The sequence below is a fragment of the Eutrigla gurnardus genome (genome assembly GCF_963514095.1).
Source record: "Eutrigla gurnardus genome assembly, chromosome: 11".
Taxonomy (NCBI): Eukaryota; Metazoa; Chordata; class Actinopteri; order Perciformes; family Triglidae; genus Eutrigla; species Eutrigla gurnardus.
Genome location: NC_139925.1, coordinates 11,167,080 through 11,181,095, shown reverse-complemented (window position 1 = coordinate 11,181,095; position 14,016 = coordinate 11,167,080). Strand labels below are relative to the sequence as shown.

General features: G+C 46.7%; 1 protein-coding gene across 2 annotated transcripts in view; it reads right to left on the bottom strand.

Annotated features, from left to right (window-relative positions):
* Nucleotides 1–14,016, bottom strand: part of zmiz1a (zinc finger, MIZ-type containing 1a) — a 72,057-nt gene that overhangs the window by 23,677 nt on the left and 34,364 nt on the right. For both annotated transcript variants that reach the window (XM_084021509.1, XM_084021510.1), the window contains exons 2-4: nucleotides 6,849–6,957; nucleotides 4,131–4,244; nucleotides 767–872 (exon numbers count right to left, since the gene is read on the bottom strand). In XM_084021509.1, coding sequence (XP_083877635.1) covers nucleotides 767–872; nucleotides 4,131–4,244; nucleotides 6,849–6,917 — 289 coding nt within the window. In that variant the 5' untranslated portion in view covers nucleotides 6,918–6,957. The remainder of the gene's footprint in view (nucleotides 1–766; nucleotides 873–4,130; nucleotides 4,245–6,848; nucleotides 6,958–14,016) is intronic.

Here is a 14,016-nt window from a genome sequence, read left to right as displayed (position 1 = left end):
GAGGTGAGTGGTCCAGCACACATCAGCAACACCTCCCCAGCCATCCATCTCTTTCTCCCTCTCTCTCTCTCGTCTTTCCCGCCTCTGCACATTTCACTTTGACAAATGTACAAGAACAGGCCGCTCCTGCAGGTCTGTCGGAGGCGGGTTGGGGGGGAGATGTATGGATCGGGGCGGGGGGAATTGGATTTGATAGATAAATGTCTGAGGATGGCATTACTGCTCGCTCTCTCGCTTCACTTGTGAGCGCACGCAGATTTGCACACATGAGCTTCGGGTCTGTGTGGCACGACCGTGTCTGTGAGGCTACCGCCCGGACACTCCGGTGCCTAACATCATAATGCTCTGTGGGTGTTTTGTGTGATGTCCGCGGTCACAGTGGCAAATTGGCAATCAACAGATTCACGGCAAGCTTATTTGTTTTTTAAGCATCGACAGGAACAAAATAATATGCAAATTAAACTTGTCTTGTTGGTATAATTGGGAGATTCACTGTGACATCCTAATAACCTTTATAGGGTGCTCAAAAACAATAAGCAGCTACATTATGCTTTCAAGGTGCGAGCAGAGTAATGAAGGAGGAAACACTCATGACTTTGAGCCATTTGTTTTCATTTTTATGTCATGGGGAAAAAGTGAATAATTGCAGCATGTGAAAAACTATGAGCACTGTCCCGTCCACTGTCTTGCAAGGCGACGGCAGTAAATGGGATGATGTATGGGGCATGCATCTGCTGGCATTTTGTAGTAAAGCAGCCGGTCCTACCTGCAGACTTGGGGGTGAATTTGTCCCTGTTGGCAGCGCACACAGCCAGCAACCTGTAGCCCAAGTCCAAGTCGTACCCCTGCTGAGCAGCGACGCGACTCACCACCTGGAGAAAGAGATGGATCCTTTAGGCTCTAATAAGAATAGCATTACATCGATTGTTCTGCAATCGTAACATCACTTCGTTTACATCATTGCAAATTAGTTTTCTATCTATATATCTATCCACTTTCTTATAGAAAGTCCATACAATAATAATGCTGAATAAAACAGTAAACCATACAGTAGTTATGGCATCTTATAGCCTTGTTAGAATTTGAATTTTCTTCAGACAGTCACGCATTCAATACACACTTAGACACACACACACACACACACAGAGTGAGATGAATGTAGAGTCTGCAGGCTGGATTGCTCCAGCGGTCCACAGTCAGGGTGAGTCTGACGATCGCTCGGTCGGAGCGAGCAGTCTCTGATCGTCAAACAAGCCTGATCTGGCTGAAAGTCACTTTATTACCCAGACGGACCAGGAATATGTGGGAATACTGACCAGCTTGTGTGTGTGTGTGTGTGTGTGTGTGTGTGTGTGTGTGTGTGTGTGTGTGTGTTGGAGGGTGGCGTCGAAAGCAAACAAAAGGTTTAAAATCCTCCCATTTCCTCCGATTTTGAGAGCAACCAGCCCCCAGCTGTAATGTTTTAATAATCCTATTGTGCTAATGACTTCAAAGAGAGTTTGAACATTTATGGGACATGAAGCAGGAGCCTCCCCGACTCTAATACAACGTTAAAGGGGACGCTGAGTGACATTAAAGAGGACTCGGGAGACAGGGGTGAATCATTATTAGAAGGGAAACCCCCTTCGCTTTCATCTGCTTACAGACGACAACTCCCCTTCTCCCCCTGACCTCAACACCCACATTACCGTTAACAAGGTCACCTGGGTGCATGTTAGAGAGCCAACATAGCAGCTAGCGATCATAAAGCGCCTTCATCACAAGGAACATGCCTGCTTGAGCACCGAATAAAAAGCTATGGAAGTTATGCCAATAAATAGGGATTATTTGATATAATAAAAAGAAATCTCAAGTTTCAGTTAATCATGGTGAATTTATTTGGTGTTAAGGATCTATTCAACCCGATCATATTGTGCAAACAATGTTCTGACAAACAAAAGAATAAGATCAGAATAATCATGTTTGCGTCAATCATTAAATGCATCGTGTGAGTGGGTTCTGCCCTGCAAGGCAGGCAGCCGGCATCAGAGGCGAGCATAGCTTCTACATGGATTTAACAAGTGTTTCACCTCATAAGCCTTTTTTCAGCTTAATCTCCCTCTGAGGACGTACACCCAGGCCCCATATTCCTGTCAATATGAGAAAGTGCTCCGAGAGGTGCTGGAGGGTTACTGGGCCACTGATATTCTTGTTTGTCTATTTGCTGGAGGGGAAAAAAAGAAGCATCCCATTTTTGTAGTTCATTTCTGCTCGTTGTTGAAACGGTTGTATGTGAAATACAGCCCCGAGTGAAACAAGACGCAGAAATCAAACAGATTCGATTGATACGGTAAGCATAAAGAAAGACAAAAAAAAATCAAACACACAAATTGTCAAGCAGACAGAGCTAATAGTTACGTCCTCTTTTATTGGCTCTGGAGCTGATGCACCAGGGATCGGAGGATGACCTCCACATATACAACATGCCAGAGGGGAACAAGCATCTCCGCAGGAGGCACACTATCAGTTCCATTCAGCCGCCCGCCAAACATCTCACAGGCTGTGATTGATGCGCAGTCTTTAAATTTCAGTTTAGTGCTCTGACACAAAACCAGTGAGACTAATATTCGATCTGAGGGGCCTGATTCAACTGCAGTGACGGGAAAATGGAGATAATGAAATAAAGGGTCATCCATCACTCATATGTAACAACATGGCTATTTCAAAACCAAAGAGTAGAATGCCGTTTATTAATCAGAGCATTTACAAAAAAGAGTGGAGCATTTCATTTTAAGTCACGATTCTTTCAAATCAGCTGGGGGAGGTGCGTAGAAACAGCTGTTTGTGGCGCTATTAACAGCTGTTTGTGGATAGCCTCACTCTCCCATTGGCCGTCCCTTCGCTTACTCGGCGTTTCCCTTCTGTCGGTGGAGCTCTTCATTGTGGTCAATGGACCCAAAGTTCTATTTACAATCACGAAAAGCAAGCAGGATAAGAAACCGTGTCTCAGCTCCATGTCAGTACTACCGGACAGCTCGAATACACACACAACAGCCACTGTCCGCTATTCTGGAATAGCTGCTAAGTCCCCGGGCAAAAATGGATGTGGTTTTTAGTATTTTTCTATGCAAAGCTTAAACAGAGGGGGGGGAAGACATGAATCGCCGATCAGCCGACTATAGGCGAGACTTGACCAATCAGATTCCACTCTGTTCTTTGTGGCTGCGTTCTAAGACCGGGACACCCGTTCCTTGGAAGAATGCGAGGACTTGTTGCGTGCTGTAATTCTCCAGATAAGAAGCCATTTGCTCTCAGAGTCTGATGAAACAATTTAGCTGATGGAAACAGCCCCATGCTGAGAGGAATCTCAGTGGTGGGCTCCATTGTATAGCCCTTTATCACCCTCTAAGAGGCTTTCATTGTGATTTACACATTAATGAGCATTTATCTGTTTGCTCACGCTACCACTTCAGCCGAGGACAATGTTCCCTCAGTGTTTCAAAGGTTGATCTAAGCAATGGATGCGTGAAACTCTCTGCACTAAAGCTTCTTACGCCCATGTGACTATGTATGTAAGCGTGTGTGTGTGTGTGTGTGTGTGTGTGTGGGTTTGTTCCACACACCTGGTGCAAGCCAGCTCTCAATGTGCCCAGATCAGTGAATGGTAGCTGGTAAACAGAAAGGCGATAGCCAAGGGTGACTGGCTACCCACTGTCCTGTTCAGGCCCCCTTTTTAGTGTGTGTGTGTGTGTGTGTGTGTGTGTGTGTGTGTAAAGCACAAAGTGGAGAAAAGCAGTGGGTGACAAGGACTTTAACCTCTGTCACTGGCCCCTGATGGCCTGAGCAGCTGTCTTGGATAACTGCTGGATACAAATGCGGTGTGACTTTAGCCTGCTACTAACTGTTTTTTTTTACTCAAATTTGAAGGGAAAAACAGTACAACCCAAATAAAGAAGGTCCATATGTCTATGATATGACTCTTGTTTCATTATCTAGATAACTTAACTTAAAAAGTAGGCCTAAAGCATCCCGAGTGAACAAATCGGCCCATTTCTTCCCCGAGTGTCAAAAACCGAATTATTTGTTTTGCACACGTTTCCTAAAAAGTACCTGCAAAACCCAACAAGAACCCTTAATTAGTGTTTGCGTACCGTCAGACATCCCATGAGACTTTGCTCGAACGGTCGCTGGAAGGCCCGGGGATCTCCACACCAGTCGAGAAGCTCTGTGGCCGCCGAGTGGAAGTTCGCCGGGTTCTGTAAGTGCTGTGCAAACACAGAGAAAGGAGAATAACATGAGAAACAATGGGGAAATAATGTTGTTGTTTTTTCCAGATGAAGTACAAATTGGAAAAACACTGAAAGCCAAATAGTTTCACAGCCTCTTTCCCCCCCAAAAAACGCCTTGATGTAACGTCTTGTGTTTCTGCACAACCCTGTGAGGACCTTGACTCCTTCCAATGTACGCCCACTCGGGGCTCTGCTGCATTGTGGGAAGAAGATCACACCTATATCAACAATGATGCCAGTGTTTCCCGTTAATCTCTCTTGGCAACACCCAGCCCTCACCCCCATGACCCACACAGCAACCGAATCTTTCCCTCCGATCCTCCGCCTCTCTCTCCCCCCCCCCTCGTCCACCGCCTGTGTTCAGAATGTAACGGAGCCGCGGCACCACAAGTCCACTGGCTGGCCTCAGCTCCTCACAAAGAAAACAGCCTTGGTCCTGGCAGCTATGTGTGTAGACTCAATACGCGCCATTGGTGTGTTGTCTAATCTCTTTCAGTCTCTGTCTGTCTCTCTCGCTTGCTCACTGAGGCCTGAAACAGTTGAGTCTTTTCTTCCCAGTGTCTGAAGGCTACTCAGGCTGGCAGGACACAATAAGCGGTTTTAAAATTGGGCTCCCTTTCTTCATGGCTCAGGAGGTTAATAGCTCTGAAATGGGGCAGAGCTGCAGCTTGTTCAGTCGGTGAGATTGAGCCCACTTGAAAGCGTTTATTATTCTCATCTGGGGCCGAAGCGTCTTGTTTTGTGTGTTCTTGCGGAGAAGGTAGAGCTATTGTCTTTAGGGGGCAGCAGAGGTGAGTTTTTTTTTTTTTTTGTTGTTGTTGAAAGGGCAGAGTGTGACAAAAGGGCTCTTGGGTTTTGCGACCGCGGCCCAAGACGTCGGGCCTGGTACCCGCCCGCAGAGAAAATCTCTCCAACGATATCATGAGATTCAAGAGAAGCCTTGAGTGACTCATCTTTTCTGATGTGAAGATTAGCCATAATAGAGCGAGCCGAGGACTCTCACAGGGGTTTGAGAAGCGGGAGAAAGCGAGAGGAGCTCTTGTTGAGCGAGAGGGAGGAGAAGAGCCTGTTCCAGATGAGTGATATAATCTGGCATTATTGCTGCTTGATGGGAGGCGTATCTCAGCCTCCAGCGCGAGAGGCATCAGAACGAGCGCAGCAGGGACTGTCTGTCTAGATCTGAACTCATGGCTCCTCCCGCTGCAGCGCTCGCCACCGACTCTGCCCGACAACCTCAACTCTGGTGTGAGAGGGGGGGAGTAGTGGAGTGGAATAGCTCCGCTGAGTTTTTTCGGGGAGGAGAATGGGGCTGTTCTTGTTGTTGTTGCTCGTCAGGGTTGGATGAGGACAAGAATGGGGAAGGGAGGGGGGTGCAGCAGCGACGGGGTTTCCAGCAGACAAACAGCCAGACGTTTGACAGACTGTCCTCTGTGAGATGATGGACTGACTCTCCCCTTTACGGGCCAGCCAAGGCTCAGGCTGTTCTGTGCCTACCTGGCTGCATACAAGGCAGCACAACACCTGGCTCGCTGCCAGCGGCTTTCCCCAAAAAAACGAAACAACACCCTGCTGGCAGAGCCGCCGCAAGCAGCTCAGAGCTCGCTGACTAACTCGCCGCCTTTGAAGTCTGCTTTACTACGAATTCTATTACAGCCAGAGCCGAGGAGTATATAAACCAAACTACAATTAGTGCGTTTATTAAGCTAGACGTGTTAACTCGGGCTGTTTAGGGGCCTATCAGTGACGCCTGAGAAACTAATTGAGGAGGCTTTGTGAAGGAAAAGAAAAAAAAGGCAGCGTCAATCCCGCAAAGAGCTGACATTTTTGGAAACAAGGCTTTTCCCTGCGATTTTCATGTCAAGCACATCGCTCATGCAATGAAATAGAGCCTGTTTAGATAAAGGTTATTATAGAGCTCAGGCGTTTCATTGGGGGTTTTGTGGGGGGGGGTTACCAGTGGGCACAGAGAAAAAGGGATATGTCACCTCATCATTCACCAGATTCACTGTAAGGCACGGTGTCATATGGATGTTGGGAGATATAAAGGATCACACCCACATAGCATAAACAAATAAGCCCACAGCCTGCCAGCCAGCCTGCCAGCCAGCCAACGACTTTCTTTGTAGACTATTAATCACAGGCAGAGGCGGTAGCCCTGGGTTATGTCTGACTGTGCCTTTCTGTCTGTATCCGTCTGCGAAAGAGAGTCTCCTGAAAGCTGGCAGTCAAGGAAGCATTTAAGCAAAACCACAACACGGGCCCGGGATACGTCAGGAGTCAGGAACGTGATGTAAGGGAGCGCAGGACCAGGAGGGAGAAAGTGGAGTCTGTTTTTGTTGCTCGTCTGCTTTGAAGTCTCTTCTGGTGTTCACTGCCAGATTTGCCTCTCTCCCTCCCTCCCTCCCTCCCTCCCTCTCTCTCTCTCTATGACCCTGTGCAATATGATCTGTGTGACTGGAGCTAATGGCCAGAAAAACTGATGCCCAAATAAGGTGCTGAGACAAGAGAGCAGGGCAGGAGAGGGAGAGGAAATGCAGGTTCTTGTGAGTCGCGTGAAGTCACATGGTACGGCATACACACCTGTTTGATGCACTGCAGCCTGTCATTGGTCTGCTGGATGTGCCGGTCCATCGATGGTAGCGTGTTCATGTTGATGTCTCTACCGGGACGCCATTAAAACTTCTGTACTCTGTTAAGGAAGCAGAGGAGGAGAGAGGGACATCTGTTAGAACAGTGGTTGTAGTTTATAGCCTATGAAGTTGAAACAGGATTTCATCAGCTTGACAATCTCTGAAAAAAAAGGGGGGGGAGGCCTGCTCGTTTATGCACTGACTCATCGGAGGCTTGATGCACCTCGGGCATGCATTTTTTTTTTTTTTTGTGGAAAATGCACGAAACCGAGATGTTCCATAGCAGCGGCGTTAACGACAAACAGACGCGGGATGAAAGTGAAAGAGAACTTCATCGCTTTTGTGTTACCTTTTTTGTGTTAAAAAATAAAAAATAAAACCCTCGCTGCAACCAAAAGGACATAAACTGTTATCTCTCTTTTTTCCCTCGCAGTCAAGGTTATCAGTGTGACATAGACAACGCATTTATACCCACATCTACCGGCAGATAACTGTCAGCTTTACAGCATCGCTTTCTTTCAGTGTGTATCTTGTTCTGATCCATCGAGGAACAGTTTCGGCCCTCACGTTCGCCGCTACGTCTCACAGAAAATGGCCGGATTAATCGGCCGTGGTGCTGGTTTGCCAGCGAGCCCTCCGTCCCTCACCATCGCCTCTGTGTTTATCTCCATCTATGTCGGTCCGCCTCACATTCCTCCGCACAAAAGGCAAAAAATCTGAGAGACCACAGGTGGGGGGGGGGGGGGGGGGGAGGGGGGCGGAGCCAGGGCTCTAGAAAGCTGCTCGGTACTGATAAAGGGTCCCCCAAGATCTCCTGCTGTGAGAAACAGAGCGAGAGTACAAAATACGATGAAAGCACCGTGCTCAGCCAGGGAGTATTCATGTGTAATTCTAAGTCTGGTGAGCTTATCTTAGAAACACTGCACACTCTTGTGTCTCTTCTCACACACACACACACACACACACACACATGCACACACACACAGACACACTCTTAAGAGCATGTAAACACAAAAGCTTGAATTCTCACTTTGATTAAGTGTAAAAAAAGGTAGAACTTCAAAGGAACACTTTGAGAATAAGAGTGTATTACTAATCCGCTGAGCTTAAGCATTACTAGAGTAGAATTACCTGGAGTGCACTCGCACAAAGTCTTTAACATTAGCGGATACATTGCTCACATGAGTAAAGGGGGGAATTCTGGAGCAACTGCGGTCAAGCGGCGGGCAGCCACGAGTCTCTTGTCGGGTTACAAAGGCCCGATGCTGCAGCGGCTGCCTGTGAAAAGTCTCTAACTTTGCATTCCCGCAGGACGCAAAGACACTCTGGCCGTGCATAACATGACCACTTTGGGTGGCCTAATTCTGCTGCGCTGTGCTGTCTCCCGGCGTCCAGCAGATGTCTCCCTCTCCTGCTGCTAACCAGCGTGTCTCTTTCACACACTACACCCGGAGCAAGTGGTCCAGAGAGGGCTCCTTTAAGCCCTGACAAGTGCTACAAATCCCCTTCAGCGGCCAGGCAGCTTCACGGGCCGCTAACAGGCCACGCTCCAGTCCAGTGCTGGCCGTCTGACCTTCTGGCTATTGATTAACTTTTCCTCCTCCAGCTCCCCCTTCCTGCTGTCCCCACACACCCGCACAGAGCCAAGACTGGAGAGAGGAAGGAGATGGGAGCCCACAATCGGGCAGTGCTTTTGTTAGTCGATGAAAAGACAGGCCCTCAGGTTGTGAAAGGAAAATGAGTGAGGTGGAAATGTGACTGGCGTGGCATTGTAACTGAGATAAGGAGTCGGCCCACCTGACTGACTGACTGACTGACTGTCCAGGCTGACAGAAGCTTCAGCAGTACATACACCCCCGTTAAGGGGAAAATGTGTTGCATAACAGATGATGCTTCGGTGGAAACATGGCAGAAGCCCTCCTCCTGCCCTACATCCTCACCCCTTCCTGTTTACTATATAAATAAAACACAGTAATCTGTCAAACCATCACAGGAGGGGAAACGTGTTTTTTAACAGCAAAATGTTGACACCGCTGCCTCTATTTCTCCGCAGAAAACAACTTAAAAGAAAGGTAGCAGTGTGTGATTTTTTTTTCTCTCCGCTTTCCTCAATTCTTTTTTATTTTCAGCGGTAGACTTTTTTTTTGGGCTACCTCTGTCGTTGTTTGAGCACAAACACGCCTGCTTAATCTTTATTGTCTTCCAAACATCTTCATCAGCTCCTCTCAGCGCTGCTTAGCAGAGGTGCAAAGCAAAGGATTACACATCCAATTATGCTGTGCATAAACCTCCCTTTAAAACAGCGGTGGGAGGACGCCGCTATGAATCACAGCAGAGTAACAAACCGCAAATAATACTAACATCTGAGGAGGCCTACGTTTCTTTCTCTCACTGTCGGGAAAAAAAAAACACAACAACACGCACATTCACTTTTTGTTTCCCCTCCTATCTTTCCTGAGCAAAACACGCTGGGGGGAAGTGGGGCAAGAAATAAGTGCTCGAAAAGCACTGGAGTATGGCAGGCAGGGGGCAAGAAGGGCAAGAGTCAGCAGGGACAAGAAAGAGAAAGAAAAATGAAGGGTGTTGAAATTATCTCTTCATTATTCTCACACACACACACACACACACACACACACACACACACACACACACACACACACACACACACACACACACACACACACACACACACACACACACACACACACACACACACACACACACACACACACACACACACACACACACACACACACGTGTGATCACTCATATGAGTGATTTCTCATTTCAGACAAATGACTACCACCTTTCTTTGTCGAGTGCAGCTGCCTTTGTGAACGTGATGGTTGGTGGGGGTTGGAACAGTTACACAGGAGTTCACAATGCACTCCAGCACTGTGTTGTATAGGAGTACACTAGGAGCAATATGGTTCAATCAGTATCAAAAAAATTAAAATGATTTTCCAACATCAATATATAGTATCAGGACAATGCAAATGTATGCTAAATCACATAAAATGGTCAGTTTAATTACATTTTAAATACTTGAGGTAAGGGGCAATTTGAGGCAAGCACACAATTCATTTACACACATAAGATAATAATAATAATAATTCATTCAGACAACAGAACTTTGTGAAAGGATGAAATGATACAACCATTATTTGCGTAACAATTTTCGGTTCAGAACTGCAACACAAGAGCAAGGAGGTTTATATTGCGGTTCCAGTCTCCCACCCCGAACAACCATATCATCTGAATACCATCCTGCAAATAGTTGATAAACAATGAGCCCTATTAGTACAAGCACAAGTCCTGCAGCAACATGACACCTCTGCATCTCCAGGCCAACATATTGCAGTGTTTCCTGCAAAATGTCCACTACGTTTTTTATGCAGCGGTTTGAATGGGCTCCGCAGGCCCTGGAGGGCATAAATGATATATTCAGTTCAAGTTAAATAAGTTTGGCTTTGCATGCAAAACTATGGAAAATAACGTCTTTGGTGGCGTTTAATTGCCTAATCTTCTAAAAGCCCAGTCTATCCTGTGTGTTAAGTGTAGAGGGCAGTGCTGAACAATATAAAAGAAGTCTGACCGGAGATCATCTTCATTATTCAGCAACGGTCTAAAAGGGGGAGAACATAACTATCACTCCTGCTCTCTGGACACAGTGGGGGATCTTCTCTCATCCTCTTCCTCAGCTATACGGCCACAGCTCTTCTTTCTCTCACTACTATGTGCTTTTTGCTCCTCTTTTCTATAGCCCTCAGACATCATTAGAGCCTCCCAGCATGCGACTCCTTTCCACCACCTTCCATTTTCCGTTCTATCATTTTCCTCTCCCCCGTCCCTCATATCTCAACCCTCATGCCACTCTTCCTTCCTACCCTCCCTCCCTCCTCCTCCCTCTTCTTCCCGGGGCCCCGTGCGGGAGCTGCCATAACAGGAGGTGGAATGGATTCATTTGCTCTAATGTGGTTTGGACTGCAGCGTGGCACGGCGCAGAGCGACACTTTCTCCCAGTGCACAGAGCTCGTCTCCCTCCCTTTCTCTCCCTGTCATGTGTTTTCAAACAGGCCAATCAACAGCACTCAGCTGTGCTAGTCTCTCTTTCTCTCTCTGCCTATATTTTTTCCGGTCCACTCTGTCCTCAGCTACCGTTTCTTCATATTTTCTTTTTTACAAACCTCCTTCCACTGTCACATCTCCGTCTTTGTGCCTCGTTTCGTTCCTTGCATTATTTTGTTAATCCTCTCTCCCGCTAATCCCCCCCCCCCCCCCACTCGCAGCAAAGCCAACTATTGGCCGCATCGCTCCCTCCGGCCTTTATAAAACTCGACGGCATCATAACCGCCGACCACACTAAAAAAATGACTCGTCCCAGGGGTGGAAAAAATAAACTCTAAATGTTGCTGTTTGTTTATCTTCTGTTTTAATGTGACAACCACAGGAGCACCGGGCAGCTATGTGACACCCAACACTGCAATGCAAACAGCTGTGATGTGGGGATATGTGAGCCGCTCTGTTGCCGTCTATAAATATGGAGCTTCAGTGGTGGAGGATTGCAGGTATGCGCCACCAGATACCCCCGGGAGCAGCCGATTATTTCGCCACTCAATGTGTGAGATCAGGAAAAGAGCACCGTGTACTAAGTGAGCACAGAGGTGCCCTCTCTTCCGAGCTAATAGGGATTGGCAACGCAAGACATCAATATTACAAAATGTGGAACTGCGTGCGTTGATAGTGGCAGCATGATAAATATTTTAGGAGCGGTTATTGCTTTTACAAGGTACTTACCCTGTTTACATGGACGCAATTACACACAATGCTGCATGTGGCAATCATTTTCACCATCAGGAAGTCTATTGATTGTTTTTGTTGATTACTTGATCACTTATCTATGAGATTTCTGGTCCTCTTACAGTCCCACGGTGTTAAATTCATCGCGACACAAAACAGACCAGCACCAATATCATATTTGAGAAGCAAGCAACTGCATCTTGATGTGTGACTCAATCCATAACCAAAAAAATGCTGTTGATTGAAGTTACATATTTCACAGAGCAAAAAGGAGAGTAAGTATTGGACGTTGGCCTTGTGGCCAGAGAGATAACTCATAAACTGCTCGCTAACAAGTCTACCATGTGGGTTTAAAAGGCCATGATATGTCACTGTTGTGTTTACAGCTTGTTCCGCTGCCCCAAAGTGGCCAAAAATCAAGTTATTGCAAGTTCGAGCTGCAAGCTTTCCCGAACCGACAATCTGATATTCACTCCACTTCACGCCACCGTTGGCCAACTGTGCAGAGGTAAGATTGAACTTCTCTCTCAAGCTCTCTCTTTTCATCCTCGCCAACACTTCCACTGTCTCCTTGGAGAGACGGTGTCAAAATGCGTCATGCACCGATGATGCACCATCATCACCACATTTAAACCAATGACAGGCGGCGTTTTCCCTCCAGTTTTTGTTTTGTTTCTCATTGTCTCAAATACATTACCAGGGTAAAGGGCCATCTCTCCAACCATGAGATATGAAATCAGGTCATCCATGAGCAGAACGGAGCTTGAGCCTCACATGATGAATGAATGAAGTCCTTATTCCATAGAATGTTCCAGTTGCCGATGGACTATAAATACCAGCTGGAGAAGATTGTATATCCTGGCTGCCACATACAATTTTCCACTGTCACGAAAGGCAAGATTCTATCACTCGTGATGCACAAGTGTGTGAGAGTGTATGTGGCCTTCATCACTGCAGCAGGCCATCGTAGGACAGCCTGACATACTGAGCCGTTTCAGTGAAAGAGTGCATAAATCTTAGACGCTTTATTGAGTTGAATAACAGCAGTTTACTACATTTCTGAGCCGAATATATGAGGAGTTGACAGTGTATCTGAGGAGAAGGAGGAGGAGGAGGAGGAGGAGAGGCAGTGATTGACAGTGCAGTCTGACAGGCTTGTGTAAAGCTAACCTTATGGGCCTGACTCCAGCAGAGCTGTTAGCTCACACACCGCCCCCTGTGACTGCTGAATGGGTAAACTGACAAATTCCATGTCCTTCGGTTTCAGCAAACGGCAAACTGCTGACCCAGATGCAATTAAACAACATCCACTGGGGTGAGTGTAACACATCGATGTACGGTAGCATATGAATGTGCATGTGATAGGCTATGCGAGGAGAGTGTGATGAAGTGTGAGCAGAAAAAGAGAACCGGAGACACAGGGGCAGCGAGTGAGACTTTACAAAGAGTGAGCGCGATTCAATCTGCTCAGTAAGCCATGAAATGGTGTGTCATTAGGGAGGGCAAAAAATATATCTGTGCCATTCTGCCCTCCACTCACCTTGCCTTTGACACTCAGAAACCACAGCCCTTGCTAAAAAAAACATGCAGCCTGCTAGCCTAGCCTCTCGAGCACTTGGTGGAACAAAAACGCCCTACGGTGTCACAGCTCCTACCGAGCAACCTTTAATTCTCCCTCTGATCTTTTACGCGCCAAATCCAATTAACCATTAGAGAAACTATTCCTAAGCATTGCCAATTAGACATCATGCTGCAATGGCACACCCAGTACAGCCTGTGCAGCACAGAACATGCCAATTGTTTAAAGACCTTGTTATACGCTATGTAAGGACCACTTTATAAAAGAAATATTTATTTATATATATTTTTTCTTTACTTATTTCAGTGCATGAGTAATGTATGTGTGGTTGTGTTTCTATCTAAGAGGAGAGAGTCCTATTCAAGTGTCTAAAAAAAAGAAGCAAATACAGAATCCGTATTGATTTTTCCCACCACCCTCCCTAGAGTAGGGCGCCCCCTTGAGATAGACCAAGATACCAGAGACTAAGGGCCTTGTTCAAGGACAATGGGAAGAGACTGATGTTTGCTAGTAGATACACCGGGTCCTCCGATAGGACAAAAGTCTGCGTGACCAGCAATACAAACAAATCACGTTTTCGAGCTGTGTGTTTTTTTTAGTTTTTTTTTTAACCGAAACAGCTAAATAACCTTCAAGGCAGCGAGATCATCTTCGACGCTCGGGAGGAGATGGCGACGCGCTGTGTGTTTGTTCACCACTGTGCGTCAGAGTGAGGGTATGAGTAGCAAAAGAACACAAA